General features: G+C 45.6%; 1 protein-coding gene across 3 annotated transcripts in view; it reads left to right on the plus strand.

The window, feature by feature from the left end:
• The window catches only part of LOC119175641 (WW domain-containing adapter protein with coiled-coil), a 239,138-nt gene that overhangs the window by 57,217 nt on the left and 155,587 nt on the right, over window positions 1-26,334 (plus strand). For 2 of the 3 annotated variants that reach the window (XM_037426555.2, XM_037426557.2), the window contains exons 5-7: window positions 2,555-2,694; window positions 11,963-12,150; window positions 21,494-21,622. In XM_037426555.2, the coding sequence (XP_037282452.1) occupies window positions 2,555-2,694; window positions 11,963-12,150; window positions 21,494-21,622 (457 nt within the window). The remainder of the gene's footprint in view (window positions 1-2,554; window positions 2,695-11,962; window positions 12,151-21,493; window positions 21,623-26,334) is intronic. The other variant, XM_037426556.2, reaches the window with a different exon arrangement.

The following is a 26,334-nucleotide window of genomic DNA, read 5'->3' on the forward strand; positions in this document are numbered from 1 at the left end:
CGTTTTCTTTATTGCATTCTGCAGAAACACACGCATGTTTATCACCGTTTCTCACCATCTGCAGAAGTCTCACACACCAATGCAATTAGATACGGCGGGTACTCAGCCCCGAATAACCGTCCTAGCTGCGCTAAGAAATTATGGTGCACCATGTGGATACAGCTTTTTTCAAGTGCTGAACGAAGGCATGACAATACAATTCCTCATTTTATAAGCTTGGAATGGCCGGACGGGTAATCTAAAACAGGTTTCGTGGATCGAGGGTTATATTGCCAGCAAAGATGGATTGACTCCAAAGAATAAAGAAAGGTCTAGAAATTTCAATTTATGATTACTCGGAACCTCCGAGGTGCATCGGAGGCCTATGACCTCCGTCTCGAAGCATGCCAAAATAGTGTCATAGTTCACTGCAGAACATTTCTTTACAAAAATCAGATAATCATCAATGTATCTGAAGATTTTGGTGCCTGATGGTAGTTTAGTGCTTAAGGCGGTGTCCACTTTCCCTAGAAAAATGTTGCTTAATGCAGGAGCCACACTGGAACCTCTACACATACCCAATGTATGCATGTACAAGTTTCCAAGCCATACGATGAAGGTCGACTTTAGGTAAAACGTCAAAATTTCTAAAAAGGACTCAGTTGACATTCCTGTACGATTCCTGAATGATAGTTCGTCATTGTCTTCCACAATGCACTGCTCAATGCAGCTTAGCAACTAATCATGCGGCAAAGAATAATATAGGTCGACTACATTAACACTAAATGCCGTTACCTCTGAAAACTCACTGGTGTTCAAGTATTCAACCAAAACATCCGAGTTTTTAAACGTAGGAGGGGTTGTTCACGTGCAACACGGATAAATGCTTTTGCAGATATTTCTACACAGCCAGCTGCCATGAGTCCCTCTCCGAGATAATTTCGCCTAATGGCTTATTTGGTTTGTGCGTCTTTATGGAAGAGATTTCCAACTCTGCGGATTTGGCCTTTGCCACAGAAGAACCGAGCTTTTCCAGGTTCACTCTATTTAACAGCGAGACGGCTCTGGCTTTCACGGCATTTCTTTTTACAGAAATGGGTTTGAAATTTCGTTCCAATGCTTCCTCCGCCTTGTTGAGGTATTCCTGTTCACTAATAATGATGAAGAACCCTTCCTTGTCAGAAACAAGTACCCTTAGCTGCATTTTCAGGGAAAAGTCTACGGCAGGTCCCACATGCAATGTTCTACTAAACTTAATAGCATTCCTCGAAACAACATAAACACTTTCCGTTACACATCTATGTCGTTCTTCCTCTTTGGCTAGCTTGGAGACCGCCCTTGCTGTAGTAATTTTTTCCTCTGGTCGCAGGTTTGGTGCCACGGTGAACTTCGAGCCTTTTTGCAGAACGTGCTGAATTTTATCCGGCAGGTTGACACCACTCAGGTTCATGAAATGCCCCCCATGTGAAACTTGTTTTTTTTGACGGGAAGTTGTGGCCTGATGCAGTTCCACAAGGTTTCAGTCGCTTTCCTTGCTGTCTTGCACCACTCGACATAGGAACCGCAGTTTCTTCGATGATTGTTCTGGTCGCAAATGACCCGTAGCCAGACCTTATAACACCCGACTTGTCTATACCACTCAGAGCGGAGAATTCGGCATATCCTTTTGGAATGATCGAAAGATGGGTTCATCCATCCAAAAAGCACCTGTACATCGGTGGGACAAGTTCCTTGACGAAGATGCCATGATGCCGAAATGGCGGGGTCTTGAAAGAAATGCATTACAATAGGATGGAAAGGTGGGCTTGTTGGTAATTCATGATTGTTCAGCGAACTGGGGGCGCGGGGGTAAACACAGAGACAAAGCAAAGAGGAGGCACACAGCACGAGCGCTCAACTAACAACTGGTTTATTCTCACGTTCGAAGGACATATAAGTACACAAGGGTGCGCATGTCAACAGGAATAAGATGATAGTGTGAACAGCAAGCGTGGCGTTCATTTGAAGCACTTGTCTACGAATTATCTATATAGTTGAACTCACAGTCAAGTAGTGATAATGACGGATGGCTGATGCATTGATTCTTATTTCTATAAATGTGATATGCTTCAGAAATTTCACGCGTGGTTTGAAGCGGATGCCGGAAAAGTACACTTGTTTTTTTCAAAGAACGGTTGACAATTGTACATTCAGGAGAGGAGCTACAGAGCAGCGAGATCTGCCAGTGGGCATGCATGGGGACTGCACGTGGGAGGGTGAGATGTCTACCATGTGATCAAAGCCCCATTATTTTCTGTGAAATATCAGCAGAACATAGGTGAATTCTGAGGTAGAATCGCCAGTGTATTGTGTGGCGTGAAAGTTGGGCAATGTACATGAGATGGTAAACTACGGATAGGCAGGCTGGATTGTGTTCGTGTAATGTTCCAGAGTGCACTGTTTCATGTCGCATGCTTCATTGAAGTCTGCTTATTTTCTTCCCCTAATGACTAATACATGCTCTGGCAGTCATGACAGTTGGGGTAGCTGTTGTACTCAAAAGACGATGATCAACACCTTGGTGTGGTCTGCACAGGGTCAAGCAAGGATCGATTCAGCAAGAACAGCTCATTTGGCAGCAGTTCAAGCACCAGTGCAAAAGACGTGCACGTGTCCAAGTCTCGGCCAGTGGAGTCAACTACCCATCGTAGCAATCATGAGAGAAGCCATGTTGAGGTGAGAGTGCTCTGTTCATCACACTTTCACAGAGACTAAATGTTTGTATCTTTCTTTCTGAGGAGTAGGGAAGAAGTTTAGCATCAAAGGGCTCATTTTGTTTGTTTGACACAATATTAAAGAGATCTAACAGACAGTCATGGGGAATATTATTAGAGATAATTGTAATCTAAACGTGAACAAAGAAAAGTGGAGAAAAAGATAACTTGTCGTGGGCAGAATTTGAACCTGCGACCTTCGAATTGTGCGTCTGATGCTCTACCAACTAAGCTGCCATGGCAGATATCTCCCCTGTGCACTCTCTGGGGTATATAGGTGCATTAAACTTTGGAGCGTTAGTCAGCACCACCAGTTGTCAACGCTACGAATGTGGAGCACTCTTTGTCTGCCTGTTTGGCGTCACGCACCACATGTAGTTGCCATATTTTCGCGATTCAAAGCACTCCCCCTGTTTTCACTCGAAATATTTTATTTTGTAAAAAGTTTGCTTGCGAATCTAAACACCACCCCCTTTTTTTTTCTTTCTGTGAGCGTGGCGCAGTCAGGGCGACCAAGTGCGCTCTCTTGTCGCTAATCTCGAAAGCCACCACATCGTATGTTGCTAGATTCTGTGGCACAAAAGTCAGTGGCCAATCCAATCCAATTGGTAAGTTCGGACTGGTTGTGCTGGCTTGACGGTGATGGGTAACTTGCGGGCGTTTATTTGTCAGTTGTTTGATATCTTTGAGAGCGGTTAGAATGAGTGCAGAGAGTGATTCCTTCTACTTGAAGTTTAAGTGAGCTGTGATCGTATTTGCCGAGGACAGTGGCAACCTGCCTTAGAAATGGGCATAAACCGAGCCTGTATCCATCAGATGGAGGAAGCGGCGGGACCAGATTTTCAAGGGCACTGTGGCTTGCAAGAAATTCACGAGACCGCGTAAAGGCCGATACTCCAAACTCAAAGAGAAAGTCTGTGAGTTTGTTTGCAGCGAAAGAAACAGGGCATTCACTGCCGATGCCATTTAGACGAAGGGGATGGAGATCGCAAGGAGAATGGAGATTCCCCCCGCGTTGTTTCACGCTAGCCATGGCTGCGTGGAGCACATGATGCAGAGGAATCGATTTTCTTTGAGGCACCAGACCATAGCATGCCTAAAGCTGCCAAGGGATTTCGATGACAAACTCATTAATTTTTAGCAACTTGTGTTGAATCTCTGCAGTCTAAACTGCTATGATTTCAGCCAGATCAGCAATGCCAATGAGACACCTGTTTTTTTCTACATGCCGAGAGCAAGCATCGTTTACAAAGTATGAGCCCAGTAAGTGAGGGTGAAGAAGACAGTAAGGTTCTGTTTGGCATTGCAGAAGTCTGTTGCCAGATTTGGAGTTTAGTGTTGCCAGGCTGCCACCAGATTTAGGGGATAAATTCGCCCCTGTTGCCAGGCTGCCACCAGATTTAGGGGATAAATTCGCCCCTGTAGCTGTGCCTTTCACGTGAGGGCTCTCTGTCATCCGCTGTGCATTTCGCGAGTGCTTGTGTGACTTTTGCCATTTTAACGAATGTGAATTAACGTACACCACGCATTGCAGAAGTCTGGGTGTGTTCTATTGCTGTGTCGCTCGATCGTCGCTCGATCGTGTCTCAGAAATTCGGGAATCCTCTTGCAACAACGCGTTTGAATACATGCTCGAGGAGATCTGAATTTACGCAACATTTTTCAAAGCATCGGACTTGTGTCCCCAAAACATGGAATATCTTCATAGCTGTGCGTGCCTTGTCGACTACGCATGGCACATTTTCTGGGGAAACTGAATAGAGCCTGCGCTTCTTCTAACAGGCCGTGCTCAATCGTGTCTGAAAAGTAGTGAGCTCTATGCACATCATGCTGCGTCGACCACGCGCGACGACGGGGACGCTACGGTGCATTCCTTCGCTGTGTTAGCACAATTCATATAGTTCGGATTTGTGTATATATCAAGATTAAATGAAGGCTGGATGTTTGGTGTACATCGAATATGCTATAGATATATATACGCCGTGCAGACTGCTTTATCGCAGCTGCTGGAGCGAAGCACGACTTGCGCGTACCTGTAAATGGTATCAGACCCGGTAAGCCGCCATCGCCTGTAGGGCCCTTGAAGAGCAGCCCCACCTACAAAAAGCGCAAACGGCCAAAATTCCAATTAATGAATGTGTATTTTCTCTCAGCTTGAAAAAGGGCACCATAAAAATAAATAATAATGACTCAGAGTTTAATGTCCCAAAACCACCATATCATTGAGAGACGCCGCAGTGGAGGGCTCCGGAAATTTCAACTACCTGGGGTTCTTTACGTTTCCGTAAATCTAAGCACACGGGCCTCAAGCATTTTCACCAGAGAACACGTATACCACTTCAGAGAACGGAAACTGTACCTTTGGACTGTTGTATCAAAATAACATGTAAATAAGTAGTGGCAGCGTACTGAACTGCAATACCGCGAGGCGAGATGGCACTGCTAGTGCTATCATCATCATTAAACAGCTGCATTTTTTTTTGCTGCAGGTAGGGTGGCTCACTGCTGGTTCGCGCTGCTCGCTTTCTGTGGTATTTTTTTGTTCTCGTTGCTAAATAGTGGTTCGCGTGTCTAATTATTGCCAGGTGACCTAACTGGCCTCGACTGGCAAAAACAACGTCAATGAAGTAAGGTTTGCATCGTTTAATGCGAGTGTCCAAGCCGGTACAACCAATGTATATGGTCGGGTCTGAATAAAACAAGTCACTCGTACATGTCAAATGCTTTCAATTCGTGTGTAAAGACACTTGAAAGCTAACAAGCGTATGCATATAACTCATATAACTGAACATCGAGATCGCTGAATGACCATCGCATTGTGGCGTTCAAGTTTAATAGCGTGGCCTCAGGACAAGGGTTTGGTTCTGCCGTCAGATGCGGCGCTTGCCAAGTAGTGTTAATCTTGAAAGTGAATGCATGATGTGGAACCGGGAACGAAACTTGCACATTGCTGACAGAAAGCTCGCACAGTGAGAGCAATGTAGTTTTGCTAAATTTGTTAGGTAAGCAATCGCAGATGCGGGCAGTTCTGAATCTTTCTCGCTCTGCAGTGCTCATTTGAGTACTTAGTCTTATGTCAACAGGGTAGGCACAAGTGTTTCTTTCTTGGACGTAAGCCCATATCACAGGTAATATGTATTTAGGTGATGAGCATACAAAAAAATATTTCGGGCTTATTACGTTTCTCATTAGAGTTAAGTTACACAGTTAATATAGCTAAAATTTTTCGTTACAAGTAATGATCGGTCTGCCGAGTATGCAGTGAACATGTATGCTAAACGAACAAATTTATGAGATGAGTGCTTACAGATTTAAGAGGCACAACTATAAGAAAAGAAAATAAGGTTTAGGCATGCATTGTACATTTTTGTTGTTTGTACATCTTTGTTGGGGCTCGTACAGTAAACTAACTGTTCAGCTCTGAGCAGAATCTCTTTTTCGCATAGACATGTCGATAGAACTTAAGCACTCTCTTGCAAGCAAAAACTCCTGAAATCAATTGGTGGTGCATGTTGTGAATCTGTGCAAATGCTGGATCAATAAAGGTCACATATATTACACACTTGTTATTGTGTTCACTTTTTCAGTATACTTGTGTTTGAAAGCTGAAATTGTTTTCTTCCTGCTACTTTTAGAGGTTTCGACTTGAAATGCGCACTATCTTGCAGTGTGGCTGTGGATAAGTCAAGATCATGTACGTTTCAACTACCTCTGCGATTTCGTAGATTTTTTTGTGACGGTAGTGCACAAAATTTCATTTTGTAGTGGTAGACACTATAGCTATGACAAGTAGATTTAAACAGAAGCAAATGTGCTAAAAAAAAAAAACTGAAACGTTTCTCTGCTTTATGAAAAAAACAAAGCAGAACCACATCCAATGAACACAATGTTGCTCATCACGACAGCATTCGCGTGCTTGATGAAGCTGTGCTGCAAGAGCTCATCACCTTTATGATTTATTACATTAAGGACCCCATTGAACATATGTGCAAGGCTAATGCAATTGAGTGCAGCCTTGTGAGCTTTGGAGCGTCTGTTTGTAAGCTTATATGAGCTGAACACAGTTAATTAACGGTGTTTAGACAAAACAGTTCTGAGTGTAGTTTGTAAACTGTCTCACAAGGCACAAGTAAATGTCAGAAAGCCTGTTAATGCCCCTCACTGCGGGGGTGTTCATTTTGTAATGAAATTAATAATTTCTGACGATTCACATGCCAAGTAGGAAGTGATCATGAGTCGTACAGTAGTGGGCAAATTTAGATTGATTCTGGCCTCCTGGGGTTAAAACAAATGACATCGTAGCCTAGCAGGAGACAAGACTGCTTGTCGAAACATTCGCTGTGACACGTAGTGTTCACAGATTTTTCATATTTTCAAGCTTCCGTTTTTAAGGGTCACCAATGGGAACTAGATCACGGCTGTGCAGGAGAAGTTCAGAACTTTTGCAGTACGAGTTCAGCAGTGCGACATACAAGCGAATGACAAGGTGGAAGCCTTATTTCTGTTCGCTTAATTTATTGAGGTGCAAACATCTGTGCAAAACACGCCGCGTTTGTAGAGGCGGGTACGGCACCTACGTCTAATGCTATGTCGTTTGTTAAGCTGTGCATGCGGCTGCAGCAAATCGGCCCCGTCAGTGTAGGAGGTACAGGAAAATCATGAACTAGTTTTAGTGCTGTACCTCTCCTGCACTTTTTGAAATTAATGGCCAGATTCAGAGGCCGCCATTGCAGCACCACTGAAACGAATGGCGAGGCACACCACCTCGTAAAATGGATCATGTGCTGCAGGCGAATCAAACAAACCCTTAAGCACAAGAGCGTTTTTGCATTTCACCCCCATTGAAATGTGGCCACTGTGGCTGGAATCAAACCTGTGTTGTTGAACTCAGCAGTGCCACATATTGTAAGTAATGTACAGAGGTAGTGTTTCAGTTTCAACATTATTGAAGTGTAGATTCCATAACACAGTAGACAGCCAATGCTTGTGGCCAATCAAAAGCACCCCTCCACAAGATAGGCAATAAAACATTCGCAAATGCAGCGTTGCAAGTGGAGGTTTGAGATGACTTGTTGTAGTGGACGTTCAGATGTTTTAACGTGCTTGCAGAGAAGACATTCGGGAGTATTCATCCTGTCGTTGCATGGAAGTCTGGAAAAATAAGTGACATCACCAGATATTGATAAGCATAATCAATGCAGGAAATTTTCCAAAGTAAACAAATAAACTCGGTTAACTAGTAAACAGCAGTGTGTTATACATATATGTAATGGTACTTAGTGTATCACTTGGGGCTACTTCTTAACAAGGCATGTCATGTAGCAGGTACCTTACCCATTGTACACAGGTGCTTCCATGCCAGGCCAGAAGGCTGTGGCAGAAAAACAAATATTTTTAATTTATCTGACGCTTTCTTTCTCACTCTGTAGTAAAACCACATGCATAATTATGTGATGCTTCTCAAGTGCGACTGTGGTAAACTCTTAAGTTGTTGAGGGTGGCGATTTGGGCTTGTTGGTATGGTAGCATGATAATATATAATAGCGTAGAAAAAGGACATGGACAAGAAAAGGCACGTTCAAGACAACACAGCGCTAACTTTCAACACAATGCATAGACCCTTGTCCATGTCCTTTGTCTGTGCTGCTGTATATTACAGTCTAACACGGATTTATCGAACACGAAGAGATCGCGAATTACTTCGATATATGAAAAATTTGATATAAAAAATAGAACCTCCGAGAGCTTACCTGTAGCCAATTATCACCTACAATAGGTGCATTTAAGAATGACAACTAACTCTGCGCACACTCCGAAACAATGATTTATTTGCGTGAAAAAAAAAAAAAAACGCTAATCTTGGCCTGCTTTGTTTTTTGACATGTTGAAGACGCTAGTCTCGATTTTATCAAGGCTGTCCTGGTGCGACGGCCTTGTTCCCTTCATGTCACCTATACAAGGGCGAATGATGCAGAATGCTGCCTCCACTTCAACGGCGGAGTACGCACGTGTAGCCAGCGCCTCGACCTGGACATTGTAGTCTGCTTCTACGAAGTTCTCCGCAGACACTTCGTGTGGAACTGCGGGACGACAACTCCCAAAGCGCGTCGTCCATGCCCTGGTCGCCGTCATCTTCACCAGTTCCCGAAGTTCCGCTATCTCCAAGCCTGCCTTGTGCAAGCAGTTGACCACTGTGTCTGTCTTCATGTCTCGCCAGGCATTGAAAATTGCGGGAAAAAGCTTCGCGAAGATTTCTGGCCCCTCCTTTCGTCATCCAGTGCTGGATGTCCTGGCTGCTGACAGCTTCGATTTTGCCAGAATTAGTTTTGCCAACGATGTTGTAGCGCTGTTGAAATCAGTGAAGCCACCCGCTGTTGTCGGCGAAGTTGTTTCACTAAGTGCAGTGGCAAACCATTTGGCCTTGGCGATCAGCATTGGGCCATTCACCAGAATGATCTTTGCACGCAGTTCTTAAAACCAGGCATAATGTGCCTTTTCTACATTCCTGTGAGCAGAAGCGTGCACATGACAGGCTCCCAATGTTCGGTGCTCCGCCGCCTTTGCTCTGGTATCTGCCTTGTTTTTCAACAAGGTACTCAAGTGCTCCGTGATATCCCGAAGCCGTTCGCGACGGTCGAGCATTTCTCGCTCGCTTCATTACGTTGAATAGCCTTCAACTGTCGCAAAGTCAAGGGTCTTGCGCTTCTTGACGCTGGCTATAGCTACACGAGAAATTCACAATTCAAGGAGTCCACAGCGGTTTTGCACACCATGCACGGAAACGAGAAATGATGCACATACGGTGGTACGTAGGTGACACGACAAAGAAAGCAACTAAGCACACGCGAGGCGATGGCCACCTGCGAGGGCAACGGCAAAAGGCACGAACTGTGGTTGACTGATCAAAACTCGCAAAACAGCAACAAAAATGAAAATGAAAGGAGGAGGACGTTAGCTTCATTGTTCCTGCTCTCTAAGCCAACGGGTACATGGAGAAAGTATGAGAGTGAAAAAGAGAAACGCAAAAAAAAAAACGTTTTCGCAAGTTAGAGTTTGTGCAATCTGAGCCCTCTTGCCTTTTTTTTATTTTTTTTTGAGCGTTTTGGATCTTGGCGGAGGTGTGGTATTGCGCGGAGGTCGCCGGGTGCTGCGAATGCCAACGTGCGCCTTCTTACTCACGTGCAGAGCCGCGCTGTTGCGGAAATCTCGGGGGGGGGGGGGGGGGGCGTGGCGTGTGCCGAAGCGCACCTTCCAGCTCGCTGGGTGTTTGATACCGTTCGAAATACCGTTCGAAATACCGTTCTATATAAACATGCGAATTTCAATACTTTTACTGAGGAATTTCGAGGGAATAACTTGCGAGTTCGATATACCCAAAAATTCTATATGTGGGTTCGATATAACCATGTTTGACTGTATCATATTAAGTCATAGGTTTTTTGCACTAATATAAGGGCGACCTACAAAGGCACATGCGAGGCAGCAGTGATGTATTTCCCTTCTTTCATCGCAACAGCCTGGTTTGTGTTTCCTGGCAGTACAATTTCAGAATTAACTATAGAGTTAGCGACTCCACGTTAAGCCACGCCACAAGTAACGCAGGTTTTCTCGGTGATAGATTGACACATTAAAAAATTTTAAAATTTAATATTGTAATTCGCTGCCGCCGTGTGACACCTACGCAGTGATTGGCAAAAAAACTACATATGTTGAAATGAACCAACTAGCCCAGAAAGAAACCACCCTTAAAAAACTGAAGTTGTTACTACTCACCAGCCCGTGATTCTTGGGCTCGCAACGGGTGTCTATTCGATGAAAGCTTCAACGGTCGCTTCGTTCCCCTGAAGTCACTTGAATTCCCTTCGCGAAAGCATTCGAACGAGTCAAAATAAACAGAATGAAAGAGACTATGTCGGCCGGCAGTGGCTCCAAATATTTACAGTGAAACGAAGCGGTGCGAGACACATTCGAATGTACCGCGAGCCGTTCCCTGCCGTCGCTACCGCTGGCCACCGTATATTTTGAAATGAGGATAATGATGTCAATAGGCTGCTGATGACTACAAGTCAGCAGGAGCAAAAACTATTACAAAAAAATGATCACACAGCATATGTTCAAGCAAAGCTACTAAGTATAAGAGCAAATTGTTTTTTATGTGTACCGGTACATAACCTAGTATTCAATAATTTTAAAATTGAAATTCGGTACCGACGAGGACGGCCCTGCGAGAAAGTGCAATAGCGCAAATGGCAGCGCCCATGTGATGCATAACGCAGAGGTCAGTGGATCCACTCTGGTTGTTCGAAGCCAGAGCGCGCCGCAATTGATTTTTTCGCCCCCTACCGGTGATCACTTGAACTCCTAGGCTTGTTTTCACCTCCATCAAAAATGCGGCCGCTGCGACCAAGATTTCATCGTGTCACCTGCAATAAATAAGAATAAAATGGACATCTTGCTGAGACTGTTCTCAGAGGTTTTGAAGGAGAGGGGGGAAAGGAGATGGTGCTTGCTTGGCCTTGGGTGCTTATTTCATATATTCTGAAAAAGGGAGGCGGGGCACTTGCTTGGCATTTCACTGTAGTAAATGTAATGTAAAGGTGAAAAAAAAAAAGCGGACGTAAAAAGAGCTTGCCGTGGGCAGGGACCGAACCTGCAACCTTCAAATAATGTGTCCTAGGCTCTACCAACTGAACTGCCAGCTCATTATAGGATCATGTGCTTCGTGATGCCAGCAAGCAAAAAAAAGGGTGTTGCACACTCGCCGTCATGGCTACTGGCTGCATTGACTGAAGTTCCCTCATATATGCACATATATGCCCCCAGAGCGGACGGGGGGGATGGCTGCCGCAGTAGCTCAGCTGGTAGAATACCAGACACGTTATTGGAAGGTTGCAGGTTAGCTCCCTGCCCGCTGCAAATTATCTTTTGCTCTACTTTTATTTCTTTGCCTTTACATTAAGTTTACTATTAAATAACAACCCCTATACTTTATTTGGCATTATTGTCTGGTTAGTTCTCATTAATATTGTGTCTAACAAAGTAAAATGAGTCCTTCTTTCTGTCCGTGTGATTTCACCTTCAAAATGAATTACCAACATGCCCATACTTCTTTATTTGTTGTAACCAAAAAATGAATGCCACGAAGCAACTGTGCCTCTCTTATAACAATGTTCAAGTGAATTTCACAACCTTGAGTTTGGCACTTTTTTTGGCATGTCATGGGGCTGCAGGTGCAGCTGCAACAAGAGCCACAGCAGGAGCAGCAGTTCCAACAGCAGCCGGTGGATAGTAAAGACAGACGCCAGCAGGTGGGGGACTGGTCAGAACATGTCAGCTCATCTGGGAAAAAGTACTACTACAACTGTAGGACTGAGGTGTCTCAGTGGGAGAAGCCCAAGGAGTGGATCGATAAGGAAAAGTGAGTACAAATGAGGCTGAAAAGGTTGCCATTCAATCGATTGATTCATATTAAGACCAGTAGACAGAAAAAAGGTGGAACGAAATGTTTTGTGCCAAAGTACTAGTGGACATGTCGCACTTGTACAAGTCAATTTTTTCTTTAGGTTTGAAATATGGGTTGCAAAAAACATCGTCCATACTGTTCTTTTGCTTACCCAGTCGTTCTCATTCTTTTTGCCTGCCATTCTTCTCGTAGTGCCATATAACTTTTAAGATAAGGTTTACAGCACATTTCCTATCCACCGGTGATTTAAAAGGGACACTGATGTACCTTTAAAAAAAAAATCAAGGTTATAGTTTTTTGTTGATTTTGTGTGTTAAATGCAAAAATCAAGTTGAATATTGGCATAAGCCAGCGAAAGTACCTTTTATTTTGCCAAAAACAATGAACAGGTGCCTTGGGCCAATGCTTTTGGAAAATTTTTCAGTTTTCGCACTCTTCCTTTTGAGGCGGGCACAATTCACTCCTAGGTGGGGGGGGGGGGGGGCTGCAGTCTGTCTTTGTGCCAAGTAACTGGGTGCTCTCCGCTAGCTTCACTGCCACTGCAGTTTAGCGCGTTCTATGCCGGTGTTCGGTGACACTTTATTTTTTCTGTGTGTATGTTTCGTCGCTTTCTGTACACGTGGTATGCTTCCACGGCCTTCTGAATACAATTCTACGGCTACAGTCATGAAGACACCCAGGCATCTACGACGTAGAACACTCTTAGATTGTTGACATCGTGGGCACAATCTAAGCATTGACCACGTGTGGATGTGCTGAGCATGTGTGTACGTCTCCTGAAGTTAATTCTACTGTTGCTGCTATCCTGTGCGCCGTAGCTCAGACCTTCCGGACGCAATACACCAGAACGCAGCGAGCTCAGTGCTTGATGCCATATTGAAAAGCGTGTGCTGCCGTCTGTTACAAGCGCGGCAAAGCGACACACTCAACTGCCAGGCGAGCAGACGTCCCGCAAATCAAACGTGAAACTTCACAACTCGAGTCCAGCTGTAAGCATGTTTCGCGCTGTCCCTGTGCTGCAATTTTATGCTGGTTTCGTGTGAAACGTCGAGGAGATCTTCCTCGACAGTCCAGAATGTCTGCAGCACGTGCATTGCAGACTAAGGAAGCAGCTTCATCAGGTACGTACTATTGCGACTGAAAAAAATGCGAACAGTGGAAAGTGTTGCTTTCGACACAGTCGAACTGCAGCGTGCTTTGGCTATGACAAGGCAGAAATTGTGCTGTAAGCCGGGGTCAACGTAGCGCTAGAATCTGGTTCCAACTTGCGCTCGTGCACCGCATTTGTATCGATTGTCAGTCCTTCCGGGCATTTGAAACACGCACGCTCTGCAAAAGTACCAGCCAGAACAAGATTTTAAAATGCTACGGTGACGCCGCCCAAAAGCACATGTAGATTTGCCTAGGGACAGTCAAGGCATTTCGCAGTTCGACTGACTTGAAAGTCATGCTTTCCGCGCCGTTCACGCATCGCGATAGTAGGCCGTTGCAGCTGCACTAAACATGCACCGTGCGTGCATCCACACGTGAGTCGTAATATGTGTATCCTATTATTGATTGACATGCGGCCTGTGAAAGAGTACAGCAATAGTTTTGTGTCTTGTATATACTACAGACATACTGCACGCAAATCCCTGCTGTAAAGTAGAACAGCTGAAGTCACGCTTGAATATATGCAATAAGTATACTTACTCGTACACTTTACTGGGCTCGTAGTTTTTCCTGTCAATTGCGAATATATCACTACTTGCGATACTAAGGCGGCGGAGCTCGGCTTTTTTCGTTGTGGGTGGAAATCTGTGCAATTGCAAAACACCGCACCGGCACGACTCCCGCAATACGCAGTGAACTTCACAGGCAGTGCTCAGCAATCTCTTCCTCTTACGCTGGTTGTCGTCACATCAGATGACAGCGCAGTGGTACCCAGATGACATTTTATAAGCGGGCGCAGCATGAACAGGCGCTTTTTCGCATTTTAAACTCCCAGAGGCACTGCATTCCATGCTAGCGAGGCGCGCCTTGGAAGTTGCAAACAAATATATGGCGTCTCTGGGAGCGAGGGTATACCGCCAAAGGCGCCTGGGTGAGAGATAAGCGTGCTCTCATCTATAAAGGTGTGTTTTGTGCCAAAGCACACCAGCGGGTCCAAGAAAAGCCCCAAGCAATGCCACTTCCCTCTGCCGTCCCACCCGTTGTTACTACAGAAGTGGAAAGGATTCATGGGAAAGTTTGGGAAAGACGTGCGAGGTGGACGATGTTTGTTCACTTTCAAGAAAGCGGCATTTGGAAGACATATAGGCATATCATAAATGGAGAAGTCAAAATCGGCTATGGTGCATGGGCATTGAGGAGTGATACTGTTCCTTGTTTGTTTGCAAACCTCCCAGTGTTCTTGTGGTGAAGTCGCAAAAGAAAGGGTACCTGTACCAGAAACAACTGATGCTGTCTTGCAGTCTGCCAGAAGAACCTCTGTAACAGGTACCCGCTCCTTGCGAGGACTCCAGTTTTTCGAAGCGATTAGAAAAAAAAATGTGCTTCACTTTAACTTTCCTGCAACTAGAGTTCGGCTGTCCCTGAGGAGGCAGAAAAAACTGCAGTGATGGTCTTCTTTAATGCTGAATTCAAATAATACATCTACTGCATCCTCACACTGTCATCCGCGAGAGTTTGACCTACGTACGTAGTTTCGGCGAATGGAAAATTGCTAAAAAAGTTACTTTTGATATACCAGTGGGGTCACTCAAGCATGTAAAGGCAATCGTGTATGTTGCGCTCTTTGTAGCCTTGCCTCGGCTGTCCGTCTGTTGGGTCAGCGAAAGGAGAAAGTGCGTCACTAATAAATACTCATCACAAGGACTGTGTGGGCATGTCTGGTGATGATAGAGGTATGCATGTCTTGTGTCATTCTAGCGAGAACACTGAAAAAAAAAAGAATGCAAAAACAACCATGAACAATGTCCAGATTGTAACCAGCAAATTAAGGAAACGCTTGATCTGTGCCACGGCTGCTCGAGAACAGAGAAAACTTGAGATACAGTCAAATACCGCTACAAGGAAGTTGGTGGAGCATGTTTAAGAATTCTCCCAGAATTTTGTTGTAGTGAAATTTCATCTATATATCATAAAATTTGCTAAGATCTGATGATTATGACTTGTACTTTGGTCCGAGCAAGTCATGCATCGAACTCTTGCCAACTCAGCTGTACCCGCCTGCATACTGAGTGGACATATTTACTCGTGTATAACGTGCTCAAAATATACAGAAAAACTTTTCGTGCACAAGTTGACTGCATGGCAACGCAAAGGAGGCCTTGCGTCAATACGCGGGTAGTTTGTCTTCCTCCTGCTGTTTGCGGTTGGCGGTACCAGTTATAAGGACGGGCGGGTTATACAGAAGAAAATACGATGTTCAGATGACCTTTGTGGCGTGCACTGAGTGTGCAGCGCCGTGAACGAGCATTCCGAAGTTCCGCTAGAGGCCAACTGATAACTGCATCTGAAAGTGACGAAGCTTCGCATTACCTTTAATCCATGGCTGTGTTATTTGCGCAGCTTTGGATCCTATTTGTTATCGATGAATGAGACAATAGTGACCGCAGTTTTCTGCGCTGCATTTGTGAAAAACAGTACCGTAACTACTCGAATCTAACGCGCACCTTTCTTCCGGTTAAGTGAGTTCATAAATCGCACGCGCGTTATAATCGAGTACGAAAAAAAAAAATAGATAGATAGGCACAAGTCAGATAGGCACAAGCTTCCCCCGTACCTCATATTTAAACGGAAGACGCTCCCGAAAGGAGTCTTTTTCCCGAGTGGTGTGATCGTGTGGGTAACGAGAAAAATGGGTGTGCGTTGCAATCGATGTCTTACTTTTTTTTTTTTGTCGTGAAAACCCGGTGCGCGTTACAATCGAGGGCGCGGTAGAATCGAGTAAATACGGTAGTTTCATTTTCAATCTGTGCGCTCTGCGCTGGCTGTGCGCGTGAACTGCGTCGTTGCTATCTTTGTTCACATCGTTACGGCAAAAAATATTGGGCTGAGTCAATGCACGCTGACTGCACGTCTACTTTTGTGGTCGCACGTGATCGCATTCGACACGACTGCATTCGAGTTCACAGTGGTTGCACCAAAATGCAATTACGCTGGGACTAGGTGCGCGCTGCTCGCGTGTGCACCTCCAGGACTTGTGGTTGTCATTCACGATTCCACGGCTAGTGACGACGAGCGGTAGTTTTGTTTTGAGCGCGACATCAAGAACGTATGGCAGGGTTTTTTGAAGATCGCGATTCTGCCGCAGCCGGCACGTGCCCTGTTATCTTTTATGAAATGGAACACGGGAGCGCGTGACCGGTGCTCTGCGGCAGCCACCTACAGGGCCATCAACCAACAGCGGAAAAAACAAAAACACGTTCACTTTTGACGTAATCTATCGGTGCACAAAATAACCAGTCACAGCCAGCAGACAAGCGCTGCTGGATTACGTTCTCGCTCCGATAGCACAACCGGCGATGCATGCAGCGCGTCATCTGCTGCAAACAAAACGACCGTGGTGCGCGAACGACACCTGGCACAGATAACTAGTCACGGCCAGTCAGGCCAGTCTGAAAGCGCGCTTGCGAGCGCGTGCCTGGAGACCGGCCATGACTGGTTATTTTGTTTGCTGATAGATAATGCCAAAAGTGAACATGCTTTCTATCGTGGTCGGTTGATGGTGCTGTAGGCGGCCGCTGGAGAGGGTTGGCCTCATGCTTCCGTGTTCCTTTTCATAAGGGACGACAGAGTACATTGAACCCACCGGCAGCATTCGGTGGATATAAGCGAGCTGTCGCCAAGCATCTCAATGGGGATAAATTTAGTAGGATGCGTGTGTGGTGGCAGAAAGCGTGTTTCTGATGTAGACATGGTTTTTACGATACGGCCGTGCGCTCTGGATGTCACGAGCCGTCGAGAAATGGCTGAGTTGGTAGCAGAATTTCGCAGCAATCAAGTTCATTTTTTTTATGGGGCAGTACTCGCGAAAACTTCGTTAAAGCAGAAATGTCCAGGAGAAGTATTTGTTGTGACAGACATTTTTCACATTTTTTCGTATGGGTGGCTGGTGGGGAATAGAAAATTATTCGTTGTGGCAGACTTCGTTATAGCAGGATTTTACTGTACGCCGGCAAAGTGAAAAATTGAAGACTGCCTCTCCACCGACTCGGAATAACCTAGTTGAATATTTACCTGAAGTGCAGAAAGTGTCCATTCACGGTACATCCATCGTGCAACAAGAAGCAAAATCACCGAGTGGGTATAGGTACACAACAGATTGGCCCATGCTTTGTTTGCTGTTCAAAAGCCTGAAATGTCACAGGAATTCAATTATTCGAACTTGTTTGAAACTCGAATGCTCGCGATTCGAGTGTGATCGTGGCAAGTGTTCTTGTCTCAATGCACTAATGTTCTGCTATATTAAAGAAAAATTACATTTTTTAATGATCCCAAGTATACACTGATAGAAACCCATAAAATTAAATACTTCAGAAGAAGAAAGTGGACTGATTTATGCCAGATGACCACAGAAATAGTGTTGTTTCAGTGGGATTTTAACGCGGTTGATACGATGTAGCAATGGCTTGGTTCCAACTTACTTTAAGTACAACCCGCCGAGGTACTTAAGGTGATGTGCACAGTGTCGAAGATCCCTGTGCTAAGACTCGCGAACATAGCTTCTAAACAACTAAGCTGGAACCAGATGAGTCACAGCTTTTACCAAGGCTTTGTTGAGATGTAGGTAATACAATTGAGCTTGAAATTTTCTTTCTATACCTGGAAGAACAAAAGGTTGCAGGGCCATAAAACAACTCTTTAATCGACAAATGCTCGCCTAGTACCACGCTTACGCGAACTATTGTTTTTTATACCAAGGACCCGGAAAGACGCCGCACACGCATCTAGGCTTGATGCTATTCTCCTTATATATGTATCAAGAAGTTGCGGTGTGGGGCTCTGAACATGAAATGGTTGTAAACGCTGCACACTGGCTGCACTGCGCCTAGCTGTAGCAGGTGACCCTTGTTTGCTTGGCGCAAAGTTCGACTGCAGTGCTGCGGTGGCAGGAACTATAGCTGGCCGCCTGAAGGCTAAGCGATGGTTTCGAAAGTGAAAAAGTATCAACTATAAATGTTGCCTCGGGCAGCATTGTGAGTCTCGCCGCCGCCTGTGATTGTTCGAAGCTCCGTGACATCATTGGCGGTATTCTGAAGACAGCTGATGGCGCATGTGAACAGGCAATGCAGCGTTGTCAGTGTGTTTTTGTCGAAATCGGCGTGTAGTTGCTGTTATGGCAAACTCTGGCAGTTGCAATGAATTCATTATGCATTCGTACATGTTCGAGCTGGTTACCACTAAAAGTGACCTGCCGGAGAAGCAGCTAGCACCGACGATGTGGCACAGGAACACGCGTCCCAACCAGCAACCTTCATCGGCTCCGCAAACATGGACTGGTACATAGATGCATGTTAGTGCTTAATTTCACTACAGTGAACTGATAGAAATGCCAAGTTTAGCCATGGATATTAAATCCAATAAGGAACAACAGCTCTGACACCCTCTTTTAGCCACTTATTGGCCCCTTCCACGCTGCGTAGGTGTGCGACAACAGCTGTCTGTGAATTTTACTGCTCAAGGTGCAGCGCTGCTGACAGCCAATATCACACTTCGCAGGTGGCAAGAAGCATGAGATGAGTCAGTGTGCTATCTCGAAAAAGAAAAAAAAGAAAGGCACGCAGGAGCAGCTTTTTGCTGCAGTGGTGACATATGCTTCAAACTATGCGGCAATCTTGCTCATGCATAGCTTGGCTCAAATATTGCAGTTCTGTTTATAATATCATCACTTTTTTGGAATGTTCGTCAGTACTACAATGACGGTGTGCTGAAATTCAAGCAGTACATTAGCTGCACGACTTTTGCGTAGAGGGTACCTCATTTCGTGATCCCATCGTAAGCTATGTCAAAGCGTTTATCACAGAAGCACCTTATACCTCCTGGGTACTGATATATGTGAATGCAAGATTTTGCCATAGGCACTCGTGCATTTTTTTCTTTTCGTGTTGCCAAGGGAAGTTGGGGGGGGGGGGGGGGGCAGCGGGAGCCCCCTCAGGTGTAGATACATAACGAACCAGACACGATAGCCAACCCCAGGGACTGCCTCAGGGACGGGCTTCGTACTCACTGTAGCGCTTCGAGTATAGCAAATTTGCTCTCACAAGTTTGATGTGTTTTCTTTTGATTGCAGTGACCCATTTTGCTTATTGTCCTATGTGTTAGCTACATATACAGTGGACTCTCATTAATTCAATCTCGAAGGGACATTTGGTTGAATCTCTCGGATGGATAACTCTGGGTGAGGCAACACCGCACATTATGATTAGGCATTGATTTTCATCACATTAAAAAATTTTCTAAGTGTTTTTAAACCCTAACTGCATGCAATGAACAGAAAGCAGAGGAGTAACGTCCACAAGTTTATTGGCCATTTGCTGCTGATCAGACCTTTTAAAGTGCGTCTCTCATAATCATATGGTGGTTTTGGGACGTTAAACCCCACATATCAATCAAATCAGACCTTTTAAAGTAATCACGAATTGCCAACTGTTTCTTTGCTATAGGTATGAGACTCCAGCACAAAATTATCTGTACAAGTTGAAAAGCATCGTGGTTTACCATGCATATGCTTTGTTTCGAACATTTCTTTACTAGCAAAGCCTTTTTTCTTGAAGGTCTGAGGTACTTATTTTTCATTTTTAGACTGTTAAATTTATATAAGCATGGAAACTTTTAAATAGTAGTGGGAAAGCAGCAGATATTTTCTGGTATGAAACCGCAAAATGTATTAATCAACGGAATGATGGATTTTGAATTAAGAGGCTTTAAGTACATTAAAGAATGCAGGGCCTACAAAAAAATTGGATTTTGTTTGAATTAACCGAAAGTATGAATGATCAAAGTTTTAATTATTGGGAGTCTACTGTATGTTGCTTTTTAAATAATCTTCAATTGTGTGTGTGCACCTGTGTCACTGTATTCTTCCTCAGTTCTTGTTTCGTACTGCACCCAATTTTTCGCAGTAAAATAAGTTGGTACCAAAGAACCCAAATGGGTCTTTTGCTACAATACATCTTGTGATAACGAGGAAACTTAAGAAAAGCGACCTCATTGCGACCAGAAGTGCTGTAGAAGCCATATGCCATGCGGTAATGCTGCATTGAGTGTGCGCCTCAACCCTGCACAACTAGTGAATGTCAGACAGCTAAAATCTCTAACCGAACGGTGAAACTGAAAGAAATCACTGCGAACTGGCACAACTGATGCTTTGCTAGGAATCAGCAGCAGTAGAAACAAGGAACCTACTGAAGCAAACAGGCACAGCGGCCCCACTCGTTCCTCTCCATGGTGTTGCCTCTCTACGCTTCTTTCTCTGCCGTCATCCTCCCCGCGGCACTTCATGTGTGTGTGTGGGGGGGGGGGGGGGGGTCCGTTGGCCAAAGTTTGCTCGCTTATGGCGCCGTTGTTTAATCAACCATCATGGAAAAAGACCTTTGCAGGCATGTTGTAAGAGATCACAGATGATGAATTCACGATAGATTCGCGAATTCAGAACTGCTTCAGTGTCTTTATTTTTACCATCCTAACATTCTATTTTTTTAGGACATTTTTTTGAGGACATGCTATACGACATAATAATAAAATACCCTTCTTTATCTGAAATTACCGATGTTATTGCAGAGTAACCGAATTACTACACAGTAACCAATCACCACACAGTAACCGAAGGATCAGGGGTGGAAGTACTGTGCCAGTTTGCTTCTGCTGCGCCACCCTGCTCCAAAATGCATTATTGCGCCAAGGTTGCTCCCAAACGGTCTTTGCTGCCTTCATGTGGCGCCGTTGCTTGCAACATGGCATGGCCATGTGAACTTCTAGCATCACCAACGCCTGGTGTGCTCTCCATAAAGTTGGTGACGATGCGAAAAAACAAAACACTTCTGCCTTAAGGGTGAGACAGTTAATGTGATAGCAAGAAAATGTAGTGTTACATGTAGTAAGACTAGCTTATGTGATTCTTTGAATCCAATTTCGCATAGCTCTACAAAATGCCGGTGTAAGAGAATATGACCACTGCTAGGGGCGAAGCAGTTTTCGTGCTGCCTGCTGTTTCAAAGCGAAGTAAGCAGGCCGTTCGCGAATGTCTGTCAAGATAGCGCGTGCATCTGTGCTAGTGAGCACAACGTTCTTACCATAGCGCTTGCTCTTTCAGCTACGCTGCACGCTCTTTCTGCCCTCCGACTTCCTTCGTGCTTCCTCGCCCGACCAAACACAAGCGAGCCGCTTCCTGTCCTTCTGAGGAGCGGTCGACAGCAGGCCATGCACGCAGGATGATGTTTTTGTATGTACCCTTTGTGCAACGGAGATCGCTGGCTCGTTTCATATCTGCTTCGGCTATGTTCATCCCCAGCGCAAATGCTCTAGTAAAAGCTCTAGGAAAAGCACTCACATGCTTTTTTAGAGCTTATAACATGCGCTGATCTGGGTGATGTCATCGATAAGGGCTTTATATGGAAATGATTTTTAAAGTCTTATCGGGTTTAAAATGAAGGTAACCGTTATTATCTTGCTTTAGTTTTCAGTTGTTGTTCACGTCAGCTGTGGTGTCTTGTTAGCATGAAAGTTTATTTTGTATGAAGTCTAGTCAAGTGTACTTATTTAAAGCACCGCTTATCTCTTGTTTTCTCCGAGTTAATTTTCTGTCAGCAGTAGCATTTCAGTGATGAAAACGCGCGTATGCACCGGTGCTTACGCCCATGGACACACGCACACTCAGAGACAGACAGACTGACGGACAGACTGACAGAGAGACAGACAGATAGAATTTGGGATTAATCAGGGAAGTTCATACTAAGAATAAATTTAAATTAACAATGATGTTTGTCGCGGCAAATTTGCTCCAAAACTAACTGCCATTGCACTATAACACACCTTTAGGTGCTCCAAAGCAGTTGCCAAACAGCATTATTCTTGCTCCGTGAGCTGATCTGAAATACTGAAGCCCATTTCCACTCCTGAAGGCTAGATGGAACCAGGAGTGCATAACGTTTCCTAAATATGCACTAGAGGGAATTCTGGCGCTAGTGTCTATGGGAGCTGCAACACACGGCGCTTCAGCGAGCGTGGGAATGATGGGTTAGAGCACTGCACAGGCTGACCCGGCCCACAGGTTGGGTTGGGTAAGGCATTGTTGGATCGGGCCTGGGCCGGGCTCGGGCCCATGAGCTTCAGGCTTGCCTGTAGTAGGCTCAGGTCTCATATACCATGTGTTTGAAGAAATTACTGAAAGGGGGCATTCGCATGCTACCTGCTGCGTTTACTTTGGCAGAAGGCACCTTCAGATGTGCACAAACATTAATTACGGCAGTAATTAAATGAACCAAACAGATAACTTTTCACCCAATTTAAAACCGGTAACTGAGGGTGTTTTCCAAGTGAATGGTAGATGGGCTGCTTGTTGCTCCTGTTTTGGTTTCACCAGCTAAATCAGCCAGATTTCATCGCTCCCGGTGATTACCAGTTGCCGCCTTTCAAAAATTTCAAAGTAGCTGTAGACTATTCATTGGAAGAACTTTAATTCGTCCGTTCGACTCGGCTAGCTATATACAGTGGTTAAAAGATTGATTGTTTAAATTTCTGTAATTACTGTCATAATTATTGTAGATAGAAGTTGTTGTCATTCAGTTCATCTTGAATCTCAAAAGACATCATTGAATCTTCAAAGACGAATAATCTTGACCAAGTCATCATTGCAGAAGGTAAATCATCGGTGAATGCAGTTGTTTTCCCAAGTGCCACAAGTAAACCCATGGTAAGTTTTCTGATTGAATCGGACCGATTGTGAGTAAGTAATGACAAATAACAGTGAAGTCCGTTGGGTGTCGGATAACAGAGCGTTAATCGCCATTACGACGAAAATGAAGTGGACTCTCCAAGGATTATCATCCGTCGAGGAGCAAGGTGGCCATTATGCCAGCAGTCATATCTGCATCCTACAAAGAGATGCCTAAGAGAAGAGGGTTTCTCTTACTCGTCACAATGTGTCTCAGAGCCCGATACCAGTGGTATTGCCAGAAAGACATTCCCGAAGCAGCACATTGACATGAGAAGGTTCAACGAAGCCATCAATTTTCGAAATGGTCGCGAAGATGTTGCGCTACCAAGGACATCAGTGAAGGATAATGGCAGTGTTGCTATTTCTTGAAGAAAGGAACAGTTGAACCTTGTGCAAAAAGTATCAAGCTAAACATGATAAAATAATTACACCATGTTCTGCTAAAGAAAACTATGTGAAGATGCGAAGCAGTGGGGCCAACTTTTACACTGGCGGTGACATTGATGCTGGCACTCAGTGCAGCGTTGCGCAGGAAAGAAACCTGGGGAAGCGCAAAGCATGCAGTCATGGATCAGTGAATCCTACTGGAACATGATTGCTGCTAATGTGCAATGAAAATCGGAAGACTCTGAATGGACATAGAGACCTGCAGTCCGCTTTTAGATAACATGCACGCTGGGAATTTTGAATGCCTTTCTTAGTTGGGCTAAGTCAGGCGTCCGTCAGGATCCGTTCACCGCCCTCTCCCATAGCAACAGCTACGAATGCATGCACTTATTATCGCCCCTAGCAACCGGAGCAAAGGTCGCGAGAGTGTAGGAGAGGTGGTGGTGGTAGTGGTTAGAAGATGAGAAAAGGCACCTAATTTCTGCAACCCGGTCGGGAGCACGGCGCAGTGCCTAGGAGAGGTTAGGTGTAGTGCTTCGCAGCTCCTTCGCTCCCGTTCACTCTCTCTCCTTTGCGCACCCCACTTTTCCGTCCGCTTGCACTTGCAGCGTTCGCTGGCTGGGCGCCTCTCGAGAACATCTGGAAATGTGTCCTCAAAACGCCGCTGTGAAATGCTAACGCCGAGCCGAGAACGCTGTTTGTTTTGTTTACTTCATAGTATTTTTTAACAATGCACGCTAGCTACTAGAGATGGAAATGCATACTGAGTTTCTCGTGACAGAAAAATGCCACTTGCGGCAAACGACGCTATTGGCTGCACGATGTAACAAAAAAGAAATGGCAGCATATCAATGGAGTGCACGATGATGAGTGGGGCGAAGTGTCTGTCAGTCCGTCTGTGATTCCGCCTGTCCGTTCGTTCTTGCTTCCGTCCTTCCGCGCATCCGCTGTGGAGATAGGTTTGCACAAGGCTTACCTACTATGCGCAACCTTGTAGGGATGCGACGTCCTCCACTGCTGCTGCGTGCGAAGACGTTGCGGCCCGGTTCGTCGTTTTCTCCGGCACGGCGCAGGAACCACGCACGAGGCAGGATAACAACAACAACGGCTTTATTAACCCAAGACGCAGCACAGTGCAACACTCACGGGCTTGCAGGCTGTATAGGGAACTCCGCAAGACCGAGCAAGTACGCTTGCCTAGGGCGCTACGACTCCCGCACTAGGGCCGAAGTCGAACGCACGAACGAGAAGCCGCCTGCTAAGCAGTGCGTCAACCTCTCAGGGAAGCCTGAGAGCATCTGCCGCGGCGAGCGAATCGTCGGGCGCAACACAGCTCGTAGGAGAGGAGGATGTCACGCGCGCCCAATGGGAAATGGCGCTGCGTTGTGACGTAGGCCCGCGCAGCGCACCAGCGTAGCGTGCCCGGACATGCCAGCGCGGAAAGAAGCCGACGGTGGACTGGCTCAGACCAAGAGGCGCCCTGGCAGCCATCTTGGCAGATGCCGGTGCTTATGCGCACCCGGGCTACGCTGGTGGCGCGTGTGCGGCAGCTAGGGAATGAGGCGCCAGGTATGAGGGCGCTCTCGATTCCCACACCGTCTGTGCGACCGTCCGTGGGCCTATCCGTTTGTCCCTCCGTCCATTGCTTCCCTTCGTGCGTCTGTCCCTGCGTCAACCCATAAGTCCGTCCATCCGTGGATCTATCCGTGCATTCGTCCGTCCGTTCTTGCATATGTCTGTCCTTGCGTCCGTCTGTGCATCCGTACATCCATCTGTGCGTGCTTGCATCTGTGTGTCTGTCCATCTGTTCATCCATCTAGTGAACACTCGAAGTACTGCCATCTCACATCTTTTCATCATATATTCATCATATAGAAGTACCGCCCTCCAGCAGACATTCCAAGGACTAAACCAGAGGTGGCACAGCCGGACTAGAGGAGCAGCATGTGTGGACTTTCTTACAGCCTGCGCTTCGTGTCTAGTTCCCACCTTTCACCGCCGCTAGTTCATGGCACTGCGACCCAACCCTCGCTAAACCTTGCTAAAACCAAGGAAGTTATGCCCAGCGAGTTTAACGTGGCAACCTTTTCTGCTCAGATAGTGCTCAAAGTGTGTCCTTGATAGTGCTCAAAGTGTGTCCTTCTGTTACTAGTTTTATTTAGAAAGCATCAAATTCAAGGCAAATTTTATTGGAGAATAAGTCACTGATACTCGTCTCTGTAGGTTATTTCATCAGAAACAACTTTTTATTTATGAGTAACGTGTGCTGCCTTCTTCCTCAATTCAAAACGTTGCGCGCGTGCCACTTCCCTAGTCCAGTCGTGGAGGTGGCTACTTACTACTACTACTACTACTACATACATCGCGGACGCACGACCCACGGCTTAACGAGCTTTGCCCCTAAAAAGAAAACATTATTCTACGTTGGGTTCTCACGTGCGGAACACTGTTATGGACACTACGCGATGCGTTCACATTTCGTCACAAGTCCTTTCGGGGAGGTGGGGGCACTTTTTTTATTGTTCAACAGTGCACGGGAGAAACCTCCTACCGGCATTACCTTGGAGGTCAAATCCAGTGCCTATATATATGTTGTGGGCAGTGAGTGTGATCAGTCTTCTTTTCCTAAATCAGAAACCTCGCTAGCACATGGTGCCTGCGTCGGCGTTGCGAGGCAAGAGAAGGAGGGGCGGACGCGCATCGCCATAACGGTGGTCACGCCGCACACCGGATTGAGCTCGACCCTTAGCTGCTTCGCATCTGAAACGAAAATACGGAGATTGCCACTGATAAAATGTCGGAAGTAATCTGCGAAAGAGAGAGAGAGGGAA

This window comes from Rhipicephalus microplus, chromosome X, assembly GCF_043290135.1.
Source record: "Rhipicephalus microplus isolate Deutch F79 chromosome X, USDA_Rmic, whole genome shotgun sequence".
In the NCBI taxonomy this organism is placed as follows: domain Eukaryota; kingdom Metazoa; phylum Arthropoda; class Arachnida; order Ixodida; family Ixodidae; genus Rhipicephalus; species Rhipicephalus microplus.